Source organism: Neopelma chrysocephalum, unplaced genomic scaffold (genome assembly GCF_003984885.1).
Source record: "Neopelma chrysocephalum unplaced genomic scaffold, ASM398488v2 Primary Assembly neopelma1_59, whole genome shotgun sequence".
Taxonomy (NCBI): domain Eukaryota; kingdom Metazoa; phylum Chordata; class Aves; order Passeriformes; family Pipridae; genus Neopelma; species Neopelma chrysocephalum.
In genome coordinates, this window is record NW_020897714.1 from 20,971,280 (window position 1) to 20,985,208 (window position 13,929).

The window sequence follows — 13,929 nt, forward strand, 5'->3', positions numbered from 1 at the left end:
TTTTCCATTGGCCATGAATGTCCTGCTGTGTTTCATTCTTTAGAGCTATCCCGTCCCAACCACATGCTGTTATCCCACTGGCTCCAGGGCATTTTAGTCTATGCTCTTTTGAAAGGGTGGAGGAGGCTTCTCTTCTTTGGGAAATGTCCCTGGCTACAGTTGTGGTGCTGCCAGCAGAACCACCATTTCAGTAACTTGCACAAGCTGAAGTGATTGTGTGGCTCAGAGGCTGGCTATACTCACTGTTAGGTAACCAGCTACATGAGTTCCAAGTGAGCATTTCTGCTGCCATTCTGTGAATTTTTCCTTTGAATTTTATGACTCATGCCATAATGTAAGGTTTAAACGCGTTTTCCACACAGCACTATTAAACAGGAAAACCTAGGAGACAACTAGGATGAAAGGCTAAAACATTTTCCTCAGCTTTCAAGTCTGGAAAATTTCAAATGACTCAACATTACCATTATTTTTTCCCCTCACACGTCATTCCAGAAGAAAGGGCTATTATTTGATGAGGTACAGTTTTTCTCCACCATTTTAATTTTGTCTCAGTCTGCAGACAAAAGATTTTCAATGGCCACATATGACATCGACCTCAGGCTGGGAAGGGCACATGCAAAACAGTACAGGAAACCTGTGTGCTTAAAACCTTGAAAAAATGGTTGTGTAAAGAAGAATTTTGACTTTCAGTATAGTTCACTCTTATCAGAAATTGTGAATTATTTTTAAGTAATTCCTTAAGATAATACACAGTATGATGACAAAAGAAAGCTCCTTGTCAGTAGTTTAGAATGGTTGTTAAAGACAATGTGGTTTCTCTACTCAAAGGATTTTATTGAGGATTTTTCTTCCCCACATGATCAGTGTGAAACACAAGCAATAGAACTTGTTCCACCAAAGCAGTAAAATCCTACTGATAGCCCTAGTGGGTTCTCTTGAGAAACTTGAAACTTTAAGCTGTAGTACTGTTGACCTAGTCCTGTGGCAGAGGAGAACTATAAAGAGTAATGGTCTCTTTGGTTCAGTTACATACCTCATGGAAATATTTTATTTTCCTGAAAGTTGAGTGTGGTAATAAAGCTGTGAGACACTGTACCTTTTCCATTATTTTTCTTTATGTATTTGCCACTACAAAGAATGTGTTTTATAATACATATAAGTAAATATGTATGTGTGTATATGTTAAACCTTATGATACACGTATTTTGAATGACAAGGGTCGCACTGAAACCTGTGAAAGAGGGCAGAATGCGAAGAAGGGTATGAAGGCTAGAGTATCATCAGGAGGTCTGTGAAAGTCTGAAGTGGCATTTTAAGTGTACCAATGGAGGAGGAGGTTCAAATCAAAGCTAGTGGAGAGAACCTCCTAACTTCTTACAGCTTGCTAGTGGTCAGCTTTGCTCCTAAAAAATATTTTAAAGCCTGTTGTGCTGATGCTCTGTAGCCAATACATTTAGTGGAGCTCTGCTTTACACTGTCTCAGATTGGTTGAATACAGATGACTCTTAAGCAATGTCCGGAGTTTGCTCATGTAGCTCTTAACTGCACTGTTTCTGATCTTGATCTGTTAAAATCTTGATCACAGGGAGCAGACTTCAGTGGGTTTTCTGGAGTTTGCCAGATTGCTTCAGACCTTTTTAGCTACAACTGCATTTTCTTGGATTTACATATTTTTAAACAGTATTAAATTGCTGGGAGTTATGTGCACTCCGAGATGAGAGTTTGATATCTTTGCATTAGCAGACAAAAATGACATTTCTCTGGGTAGTAAAAAGAGGCTCAGGTTTTTCCTAGGGAGGTTACTGCACCCACCTTCTAGGAATCTTACAGGACTGCAATTTGTGTGAAACCAGGGTGGTAGTTGCCGAGGCTGAGAGAGTTCCTCATGCTACTGTCAGCTCCATGAAAGTAACAGAATGGTTCGACAAGACTCTAAGAGTGAGCCAAACAACTGGGAGAGAAGGAAGCTTAGAACAGAACTATGCAAATGATGGACTCGGGTCTGAATCTGGGCAATTCAGATTCCAGAGAAATAAGGCCTGCTGCATTTCTGCTCAAGGTCTCAATATATCTTCCTTTTCTACTGTCTCTTGGGAACCAGCTTAAATGCACCCTTACAGTTCTTAGCTGTGAGGGCAGCGTGCAGGGCAGCGCTAGAACAAGGACACTGATTTTTGTTTCACTAAATGGTCTTTGGTAAAAATGAACCTTGTGGTCCTGGCGCAAGTGCAAGGATAAGGCAGTTACAGAGGTCAGCAAAATTAACTCAGTGGATCCAAATAGTGACGATGGTTTTTTCCATCAGCTCATCAGACAACTGCCTCCCAACATTGTTATCCATTGTTAATGGAATCTGTGTAGGCATTGCAGCTATGCTATTTATTTTGCAGCCTGACACAGATTAATAGTTCTCTGGCAATCCTGCTCCAAGGTTTTCAAAGCGTTTATGAAGGGCATCAGTAGTCAAGCCACGCTCAGGAAAAGCTGTGGTAACACAAAGCTTTTGCAAAGCCTCCGAAAAATCAGGGGGTGTCCCAGACATACTCACAGATACAACCTGTGGGGGCAGGGGCGGCCGTTGCCTCCTGTGGATTCTGTTGGAAGATTTCATTGAGCTACATCATGGGCTGTCTCATGAGCTGGGAAGTGGATAGCATTGCTTTCCACACTGAATGGAGGAAATCACGAACAGGAACTTATTGGAGGTTTTCTCATTCAGTGGGTATTTCCAGTAGTTGTGGAGAGAGATCATCTGCTTTCATGCCATTTAACAAACTCCCATCTGTGTCAATTGCTGTTTTCTTTAAGCATTCCTTCCAATATGTCTCTCCTATCAACCATATTAGCTTTGTATTCCTTTTCCCTCAAGAGGTGATTCTCCATATGGAATATCAGTGTGTTGAAAGGGTTAAAATCTTGAGGCTAGTGAGTCCTTTTTGCTTTGACATTGTTGAGTGAGCTGCAGAAACCCTACCTGTTGTTGAACATGCTGCAGAGTAACTAGAGACAATGGAGCAAGGGAGAAACTGAAAAATCCAGTCCCAGTTCTGTGATAACAGCAGAGATATTTTGGAAACTAAAGTGCTCTTTCTGGACCTCAGGTTGGGTAGACACTATATTTTCTATTGTGTTTGAGAACTGTTTGTCTTGGGTTTGTTAACTACTGGGGTAACTAAATTTTTCAAAGGGAAAGAAATTCTTCTGTGGGCTGTATATTGGAGAGTTTTGTGCAGGACCAAGGCAAGATAAGGACAAAATTCCTTTTTAAAGATACTCTGTTGCATTTCAGAGGATGGTCAGTTTAAGCTAGTGTGTTTTTATGGCTGTGTTAAACCTCTACAAGACAACTACAGTGGGATTTTTTGTTTGTGTGGGTTTTGGTTTTCTGTTTTGTTTAGTTTTGGTTTTTTTACTTCAGGAGCTTGCTTAAGTTCCTAGGTGGATTTCAGCTGTAATCTTTATTGCAAGTTTTATTTAAAGTTTTTATAGATTGTTCACAAAGGAGAAACCAGATGTATCTACAGACTGTTAGGCAGAGTACTTCATTAGGGTGAGATGGGTACACAATCTGAAACAAAGGACTTCATCTTTTTTCTCTACTTCAAGTACTTGAATGCACTATCTCTGAGAAGACAAAAGAATTAAGATAATTATTTACATACAGAAATTGGTCTATGCCTGCTCAGTTACTGAAGATAAATATCAGGGCAATTTGTCTGACATCTATTGTCCTTGGCAATACAATTGGCAGCTCTCATTTAGTCTATCAGGCAGCTGACAAGTTCCTTCTCCTCAGGTCTGCCTGCCTCAGTCATCTGACTGACCTTGTACAATCGATCCTGGCATCTGAGAGAGGCTCAGGGCTTGGATGAAGCCAAGAATATCAGCCTTGCAGTGCAAAAATAAAGCTTGTTGGTGTGAGTAAGCAATATGAAATGATACTGCCTTTTATTCCCAGGGCAGTTCCATTGTTTGTTCTTTCAGCTTCTCACTCAACATCCATTTAAGATCCAAACAAGAACATACCAAAGTACAAGTACAAAGCACAGTAATGACCAAGATTGCTGTTTTCTGTTCCTCAATGTGAATGAAATGCAGTGGGAATGAGGTACCTCATCTGCATCGATGCTTCTAGCAATCCTGCTGGATAAATATCTAGGAAATATCTATGTACTTTAATGATAGAAAAATCTGTCTTTCTGGTTTTACACTGATTTTTAATTGATCCTTATTAATCAGGATTGAAGGTGGCATGTTTGCAGGAAAAGCTGGGACAGTTTTTGGAAAGAGTTTAAGTTTTGTGACTTCAGCAGGCTGTTGTGCATAATATTACATTGCTACCTTAAAGTATTTATTTTGAGTTGCTTAAAATAGACAAAACCAAAAAGGCATAAGAACTAGAGATGGAATGACCAATTAAAGGGGGCATTTTCAAAATTTGTCCCAGTGTGGATTATGTATTCAGAATGTTTTTTCCCTGAAAACACTTTTTCTTGCATAGTATCTTGGGATAACTTTGAAAGGATTCCTCAGAGAACCGACATCAGGGCAATATTGAAAATACATTTTGTCAATCTTACAGTGCAGAAACCACCAAAGAGCAGTTTTTCATGAGTTACTGAGCAGAACATAGATTTTCAACCATTTACAGTCTGACCTGATAATATTAATTACAACACCAAAAAGTAAGACATAAGTAGAAGAAGAAGGTAGAAGTAAGACTACCAAAGGGTGGTGGGGTGTGGGGTTTTTTTGGTGAAGAGGAGGGTTTTTTCTTGTTTTAATTTCATTTACATGTGTTCTGCCAGATTATGGAATAGAGTGTCCAAGACAATATGATATTTATTAGAAATCCGAGAATGACTCTATAGGCTGCTGGGAAACTAGCAAGACCTTTTGCTACTTATGAATTAGTATGGTTTGTACATAGGCAGGTACCATGATCCCAATCAGATGTGCACATCCAGAAAAGGATGTGTCACTCCCCTCCGTGGCTGGAGTAGAGTTACTGTAGGTCCCTAATAAAGAGTTTTGTAATGCAGCACTGTGAAGACTTGAAGCTGTCTTGAGAAACAGTATCGTTATTTCTAGGAAATTGAGCAGTGGCTGTCATTGGTAGTGAATATTGGGATGAATGCAAGAATTTTGAACAAAGAAACCTTACTTTTGTACTGGACTGTGTCACAGAAAGATACAATTTGTCTCAGCTTTTGTGAATCTGTGTTGTGTGGTTATGTCTCACCATGCAGTGGCTCACAGTCTTGCTTTGCACTGCTGCAGGCTCGTGCTAGGACACCTTTCTCTACTCCTGTGTGATGTTCATTCTGCAGGAGGAAGGACAGATGGTAACATTAAACAGCCAAGACATGCGTGTGGGGAAAGGATAGAGTAGTGGAGCAGAACCATTCAGTCTCACCAATAGCTAATATCTGCCAAAGTGATATCCAAGGACTCAGAAATATGTGCCTGCTCCTACGCTGACTGCTCCGTGCAATAAAATCATAGGCTAAACCTCTCTTGCCTATCCACCCTTGTCCCTGTTTCATTGAGGGAAGTCATGGATACAGATTTTTTGCAATTCATGGTATGTATCATTTATGAAAATGTTTGTATCGTAAATGTTGTTAACAGATCCCTGTGACAAAGGTGAGAAGATGCTAAAGACATGGTATTTTGTCCTGCTCTGTTGGCTGTCCTTGCGGCTTGAAGCTAATCCTGGTCTTAAAGTGAGGATTACTCAGAAGGGGCTGGACTATGGTATGTCTAACATTGCCAGAAGTTAATTTATCATAAATACTCTATGTAAAGAATATAGTTGCTTAATAAAGGTTCAGTTTTATTTAAGGAACAAGCTCCTTAAATATTGAAGTAGAGTAAATTCCTTTTGTCACCTCACACCAGGAATACCCTTTGTCTCTTCTCTCACTTATTTCCTTTTTTTTTCTGTGTATCCCAGGTGTGAATTTATCTTTGATTGGTGACTGCATTCTCCTACAGTCCAGCCATCTTTCTACTACATCCTTCATATTGATATACTTTTTAAGAACCATAATTAGAAAGTCATATAATTGCTTCTTTTTTTAAAAAGTGTCAAACTCCTGACTTAAAGTGCAATATTTAATTGAAGATAGTAAGACACAATTGGGACAAAAAGCTTACAATCTTGGAACAGCCACATAGCCACCTTTACTCTCATTCCTCAATTTGACATGGCATAGCACTTGCATGTGCCATTCTTCAAAAAAAATCTAGTGACTGTCATAATTCTGCCCCTTAAACAGGATATTGGCAATTTCCACAATATATTTTCCTTTCTATTCATGCTAACTTTCACTGTCTCCTACCTAAGACTTACTCCATGGGTGTGGAGGGCATGTGGTACAATTTCAATTGTTTACAGAATTAATATTAATAATACAGGTTAACAAGGCACAAATTCAACAAAGGCTGGGTCATGCTAAGGATTAATCGTCATTTATGTACTGAACATGCTGACAGGTAAACAATGGACTTGTGAGATGAAAAGTAGAAGCTCGGGGTTCATGTCTTCGAGATGAAAGCAAGGATCAGGTCCACTTATTTTGTTGTATGAATATTGTTTTAAAGGCTTTTGAGGAGTTGAAAAGTGCAGGGCAAGCATCAGTCACCCAAACCAGTATTGACATCCCTTGCTTCCTAGGGATCTCTCATGCCTTTAGAAATGAGAATTCAGCCTGGTGTTTCTCAGTGTGAGCCCAGCAGTTTTTGTGACGATTAGCATAGTCTTCTGAGCACTGAATGAACAGACTAAGTTGGCACACCCCTGCATTAGTAGTAAGAACAGACATTAGCAGACCTCCTCCCAAAGGTATTTCTCGTATTTGAAGAGCTTAGTGCCTGACACATCCTCTCTTAATGTGAGATTTGAAGGCTGAGGCAATAGATCCTGCTGCGTGCTTCTTGCCTGTTGCAAGAACCTTGAGAGGAATTTCACCTGGGATCACTGGCTGACTTCACTGACAGTTGTAAGAGAGCTTTAAGTTATTTCAGTGAGAGCCCATATTTTGCTTTGGAGACAGGAATTCCCAGGGAATCATAACTTACTTCTCCTTCATGAAAGATGCATTTTATGAAAAGGTATTCCAGTGTTGAGTTATCACAAATTTCAGTTCCTTGCTTTTTTAATACTATAGAGCCTAGTGGAGAAAAAAAATCCAGATATTTTCTAGTCAGCAATTGTGAGGCCAAAAGCTAAAGAAATTCATGGTAAAAACCTCTAAAAGCAGGATATCATTCAGTATTAAAATTTCAGTTTTGTCTTAATCCAAGATGAGTGAAAAAAAGGAAGACACAAGGAATCTGGAATTTAAAGATGCTCTGTTTGGTCATAATAGGGTCTGTGTGTATTATCATTGCACAAGTAGCATTGAAACATTCAAGAAATTATAGATTCCTAAAAGTAAGGGAAGCAGGTAAAATAAGTCAGAGATCTGTTGCAAGCTTTAATGGTTAAGGTGCACTGGCAAAATATATGTACTGTGAAAGAAATGGGAAGAAAACATTTAAAAGGATTGTTTTTCAACCTCAAACAACTTCCTGTACACAAGCAACAATCCAGATAGTTCTGCATTTGACATACCAGCACTTCAGATGCATATATCACACTTTTTCCATAAGTAAACACTACATATAGAAGTCACCTTTCTACTTTATAACTGGCTTTTTCATCCAACAGGGATGAGACAATCTGAGGTAAAGGTGATGACCAAGAATTTTCCAAGCTATCCACATTGTGAGTGAAGTGAAGGAAGTATAACAGTTTCAGAAATCTGACAGGAGTTCTAGAAGATGAAATACAACTCAGGGACAAGATGATACTAACAGATATTTTTGATCTTGGGTTAAATGGTTTGTATGTGAGGCTAAGAGAAGTTATAAATGCATATATATACATAGTTGGAAGGAGATCTAGGTAAGGATCATAGAATCAAAGTGTTTCAAGAACTGTGTTAAAAGTGATGATTAAATTATTTGGCAGTATATCTGGACCTTTGGATGCCAGAATCCAATCTGCAAGGCATATGCTTTCCTATGTCCCCTTGTAGGCAGGAGGATTGGGATGGAGCTCATGAAGCAAGCAGTATTGAAAGAGACCTTCCCAAGCTGGAGCGGGCAGGAGAGTTTGTCAGTTGTTAAGGTCAACTATGTAATTTCCAGGTAAGTAAAAGAAATAAATGTCAAAGTTTTAGGATGAAGTAACTTATTATTACCACGTAGTAATAATTATGTAGCCACTGTTTTGTTCAGCATAAAATTTTAATGGTTTATCTAACTCTGCTTCCGCTGCCCAAACACTGACTTGTTTTAAAAGTACTTGTTCTACTACACTGAGAGATGAGCTTTATAAAGCTCCCGAAGGAGAACCTTGGCTGGTTTTTTTCAGTTGATTTGTATCAGAGTTTGGAGCAAGATAGGTGTAAGCATGGTTGTGACACAGCAGGGAAAATAGATGGGAAGGAAGGCAGAATTGGTGTTATTAACACTCTGCTATTATAAAGGACTTGTAGCGGTGAAAATAATTTGTTTTGTGTTTGATGAGAAAAAGCCAACAAAGGGATAAGATATATGCAGGGGGTGGTGTATGTGGGCTGATGTGGCAGGAAGAGGACTTCTGCTGAATCTTTTTGGATGAATTTACAATGGTAAATCACCATTTTGACTGGATAGCGCTTGACACCTACTAACTGTAAAGGAAAATCTTTGTACCAGGAGCAGCCAGTAGAGACACAGTTTTATAGAGTTTCCTACAAGTTCTCCAAATATGGAGACTAGTATGAAAGCAGGTTTTTCTACAGCCTTCAATCCCACCTTCCAATATGCTGCTCAGTAGCATTTTACTTCTTTGCAGGTTACCCAGAGGGAGAAATATCACTCTGAGAGACTTCATGTACTTTCTGCTGGATAGGGCCTGCATCCCTTTCCTAACATCCTGCTTTCTGCCAATTATTATACCATTTTTGCTATGCTGTCCTTGTGCCTTAGTCCCTGTACGTCTGAGAGAGTTTTGTTTGGAAAGGCTGGAGAAGAAGAGACTGTGGCAGTGGAGGTGCATGTGTCTTCCTGCATGTCTTCCACTGTCTGCTGGGTGTTGATTATAGAGAATATGGAGCCAGATTCTCCCAGGGGCACACAGTGAAAGGGTGATGGGCAAAAAGACATGCTACATCAAGAAAAGTAGAGAAGCTAGGAAAAAATGCTAGAGCACCAGAACAAGGGCTGAAAAGGCTGGGGAATCTGCATCCTTGGACTTGTTCAAGACTCAAGTGGGCCAGGGCCCTGAGTTGTCCCAGCTTTCAGTAGGAGGTTAAACCAGAAAAATCTCCTGAGGTCCCATTCCAACCTAAATTATTGTATGATCTTCAAAACCTTAATTCATTCCCCCAACCATAGGTCTTGAAATTGGCCACCATCCCAGTGGATAATCTGATTTTAGCTCTCTGCAAACGAGACAACTAAAGGCAGAGTTACTGCCCAAGATGTTATTGAAAAATTATGGTCATTTTAACTAAGGGTAGTTGGTGCCTTCTGCCCCAGGGAAAGCAGATTAAAGACAATTGTTTCAGAGATCTCTGCCAGATATCAAGAAACAATAAGGAATGTATACTACATGATAAGATTGCAGCTGATATCTTTACAATGTTCAGCTCAATTCAACACACCCATTTGAAGGACAATATGCTTGATTATCAGAAACATTTGTTTTGGAAGGGAAATATTCAAGTAAGATTTTGTTTAGAAAAATGGATGCTCTCCAGAGCCGTTTGCTTAGGCAAGGAAGCAGAATGTGGAAACAAAAACTTTGATGCTCTTCAGCAAATACAGCATTCAGACAACTTGGATTTATTTATAGATGTGGCATCTGGGATTAAACACAGATTTATTTTTTCCCCAACAAGGAGATTTTACTTTAAGGAGTTTTTTTTTCTCCCAAGGGGAGGTTTTTGTTTTGGGGGAAAAAAAAAACAACAACACAACAGCATGCCTGATATCAAGGATTCTTTTTCCAAGGATGCTGCGAGGTGAGGTGTAATGGTGCAAGTGTCTTTCTTTCCTAAAATATACAAGGGTCAGTCATTTCTGAGAAATTCTTTTACTGAAGCATAGACTTTGCCTTTTATAGCAGAAGGGTTTTCAGTGATCAGGAGTCCTTCTTACTCTTTTGGCATGCATTCTAATAATCCCTCTTTCTGTATTCTGTAGGCTTAGAATTAATGCTGTAGATTTCCCAGAAACTTCTGCTTCTTTTATTCCTGGCACTGGCATTTGTCTGTCAGTGGCACGGGCTTCTGCTACAATCAGCGCAGACTGGAGAATGAACGCATGGCTGCTGTAAGTATTGGACAGAGAGATGCAGGTGGGAGGGGGTGGTTCTGGGACATATACTGGGTATTATTTTTCAGGTCAGATATGCTGTATCACTTAACATCAGTCTAAGAACAATCTATTTGAATAAACTTATTAAGAAGGAAACATCCCCTGACAACTAATGCTTTTTCTTTTTTTAAATTATTCAACCCCACAGGTTGTCTCTGTGGAAAGTATCAGGTCAGACATCTGTTAGCATGCTCAATTTGTCCAGAGATGATATTACATGAATACTCAGGACCACAGAGTTTGCAATAGCCAACATTTGTTACTTTCTTTGTACAGTGTAGCTGGAAGGTTGACTCTATAGCTAATTATCCATGTGCTGGTACAGTGTATATTGCGTTTCAAAGAGCTCCTATTAAAGGAAGAGGACTGTCACAATGCCAAACATTCAGAACTTCAGAAAGTCCAAAATTTAGGTCGCTATGGAAAACTGGCATCTTCATAAGCCTGTGTAGTATGAGATTGGTTTTAATGACATGATTGCATACTGTTTTTTCCACTTTTTCTTATCTCAGCATTTTTGCCATGGAATTTTAATACAATAGTCTAGCTTTTCTTGGGAGTGTGGGAGGGCTAAAACTTCTGGGATATCAGAAAGTTTGCAAGGTGCTAATCTCTACAATTTGGGTTAACAGAGCAACTGGTAACAGCAGTAGGTGTTGCTCTATTGTGAGCCAGATAGCACAGCAAGGTGGATCACCAGGCTGCAAAGTTTCACAGCACGTCCTGATTTCAGAGGAGCATGGACATGCAGTTCTGCATTCAGTCTCAGTGAGACTGGTGGCTGTAAACTGCTGCTGTCACTGTGCCCCCAACCTCTCTGTTCTTTCTTCTATCATACGAGTATTATGAGGAAAAGGAGACTGTGTTCAGCAGGGCAAATCAGCTGTTCCTAAACATTGAAGTCACCTCTCGCTCTTGCTGAAGGATAAGGACCTGGGCATAATCTGGAGAGACTCCAGACGTATAAAACACCAAAGACTTCACAGACAGCAAGGGAGTCAGGGAGCTGTTATGCATGATTTGACAGAGCAGATTGTGGTGGAGGTGGTCAAAGCTGGCTTTGGTGGAATTTAGGGGGAGAAGGGGTTTTCTTGCCTTTTTTAAGGACTAATCTGTGCTGCTTTGTCCTATGTGATGTTTTGTGAATGACTGTAAATTTAGACAGATCTAGAATATGCCCTACTCTTCATCTCCTCTATCTTCTAGTCCTACATGTTGCTTTCAGAATAGCAGATTAAGAGGGGCCAGCTGAAAATGAGCCAAGTGAGACCATTGACAAACCATCATTCCTGGGCTGCTTCCAGGATCAGTAAGATGGGTCTTATCACAGCTTTTTAATTGCAATAGTGTTATTCATTTCAGCTCTAGTGCATTTCCAGCTCTTACTGTAGTCCTTCTCTCCACTACATCCCAGAGCACTCTGCCAGTCATAAATCCTCCTGGCAGGCCCATTGCTCCTGAAGGCCTAGAGCTGTGACCCTGCCTCAGGGAATCAGGATTCCTTCTGAAGAAGAGCACATATAAGGATGCAGGAACAAAAGACCTAAGTAGCTGGGTTGCTCCCTACCTCCCATGTAGCCCAAAAGGGGAGGAGGGTTGAGATCCTTTTCCAGTGGTCCCTGTCACTGAAGGATGAGTAAATCTAGGTTGGAAGGATCTCTGGAAGTAGTTTTGCCCAGACTCCTGCTCAAAACAGGAGTCACCAGACTAGATCAGATCAGCTCACTAGTGATGTTTTTTAGCCAAGGATGATGACACAACAATCTTTCCAAGTAACTTGTCCCAGTACTCACAACTCTCCTTGGGAAAATGTTTTTCCTGATGGCTTCTGGGATTGTGGCTTGGTTAGGGACTGGAAAATAAGGATCTGAAGAGATCTACATAGCTACTTAATGAACATATATGAACTGAATCAGAAGGTTTAAAATGGTAATGGTGGTAGGATGAACTTTGTGACTGGCAATACTACACATTAGTTTGGGCCAGGGCAGTCTATGGTTAGGGTAAAAATTTATCTTTTGGGATTACAGCTTTTTCCAGAGATATTTTGCTTTGAGTAAAAAAATTAAGAGGAAGGAGGAGAGATTCATGGTTTGAGCTTCATATTGGACACGGCTCTTTCTCTGTAGTATGGTGCCACCACTATAGAAATTAATGCCTGGGAAAAGAAAACTCAAGTAATCAAGATGAAAGGGTTAAAAGTGATGTGTTTAGTGTCAGTTCTGTTACAGTAAATGAGGTTTATATATATATATATATATATATAGCTATTCTAACATTCATTCAACTTTCTATCCTGCTTGGCTGGTCTTCAGCTTCTACAACTCCTAACCAGAAGCCTAATACCTAAATTTGTTGGAATTTAGGTATAAAGATATTTTTGTTGGGGGTCTTAGTAGGGATTTTTACAGAAAGGAGAATGAATGGGTTTGGGGCAGGACAAATAAATGTATACATTTAAAAGAGTTACTGAAAATTGTTACAGAAAAGAGGAAAGTGGAACAATTACAAAGTTGATAACACTTAGGTTATATATTTATTAGCTAACTGGCTTCTGCTGTTGCAGTCCCAGAGACCTTTAGGGTAATCTATCATGAAGGACTGGAATGTTTTTGTGCTGCTGTGAAATTGTGACATTTTTGTAAACTTGTCAAATCCTGAACAACACTGGAAAATTCATGTCCTGGAAACACATGCATATAATCTGTTTTTGAATACCAGGCATGTCCCTAATCTACTTTAATCCCTAGAAAGCCCATTCTTCATTCTAGATAATAGAAGCAAGAAGTCCTTTCAAACTTGATTTACAGGGAGTTTCTTAAATTGTTGCCTTACAGCAGATGTTTTATTGACTGAGTTTGACTTTTTTTGTCCAAGCAGCAAAGGCAAAGGAGAAATTACTGTGTCCATCTCAGGACTGTTTATTTCCATTATCTTCAATGTGTCACGGGATAGCACAGGCCACTTGTCCATGTTGCTACACAATTGCCAGCTGAGCATTGGCAGTGTAAAAGTCAAGTTGAGTGGCAGATCTAGGTACGTACAGCAATTTTTCTAATTACTCTCGGGGAATTGGCAGGGTTTGTAGCATAAAGGACACCTTTCAAATTTTGATTTCTAGGGGTCCAGTTACAGAATATGATTAACTATTGAAGGCTCTGAAAGTGGATTTTTAATGTTCTGTTTTCAAAATCAGACTCTTTTGCTGAGTGTGTAAAGTGTGGTTAATCTACATTTCTTTCTGCATGTGCCAGCAATTGAGCCAACTGGTCATACAGCATATGAAAGCATTGACATTTGACCATATTAAAGAGTACAAGATTGCAAATGGGGGTTTATAGATAAAAAAATGATCTAGACCAATTAAGCCTTTTGACAAGCTGACCTACAATTTGAGAATAAAGCTTTCAAAAGAGAATATGAAACAATGCTTAGAGTTCTTATTTTGATTTTCTAGAATTTTTTTCTTACTCATAGACAAAATGCGTCTAATTGAGCATCATTTATCAGCACGTT

At 39.5% G+C, this 13,929-nt stretch overlaps 1 protein-coding gene across 6 annotated transcripts in view; it reads left to right on the forward strand.

Moving 5' to 3' along the window:
- Window positions 1–13,929, forward strand: part of LOC113966107 (BPI fold-containing family C protein-like) — a 29,010-nt gene that overhangs the window by 678 nt on the left and 14,403 nt on the right. For 2 of the 6 annotated variants that reach the window (XM_027680388.1, XM_027680387.1), the window contains exons 2-6: window positions 5,632–5,757; window positions 7,715–7,771; window positions 8,085–8,196; window positions 10,240–10,368; window positions 13,294–13,449. In XM_027680388.1, the coding sequence (XP_027536189.1) occupies window positions 5,655–5,757; window positions 7,715–7,771; window positions 8,085–8,196; window positions 10,240–10,368; window positions 13,294–13,449 (557 nt within the window). In that variant the 5' untranslated portion in view covers window positions 5,632–5,654. Of the gene's footprint in view, window positions 1–5,631; window positions 5,758–6,679; window positions 6,848–6,874; window positions 7,005–7,714; window positions 7,772–8,084; window positions 8,197–10,239; window positions 10,369–13,293; window positions 13,450–13,929 lie in introns of those variants that run through there. The other 4 variants (XM_027680390.1, XM_027680391.1, XM_027680389.1 and 1 more) reach the window with 4 other exon arrangements.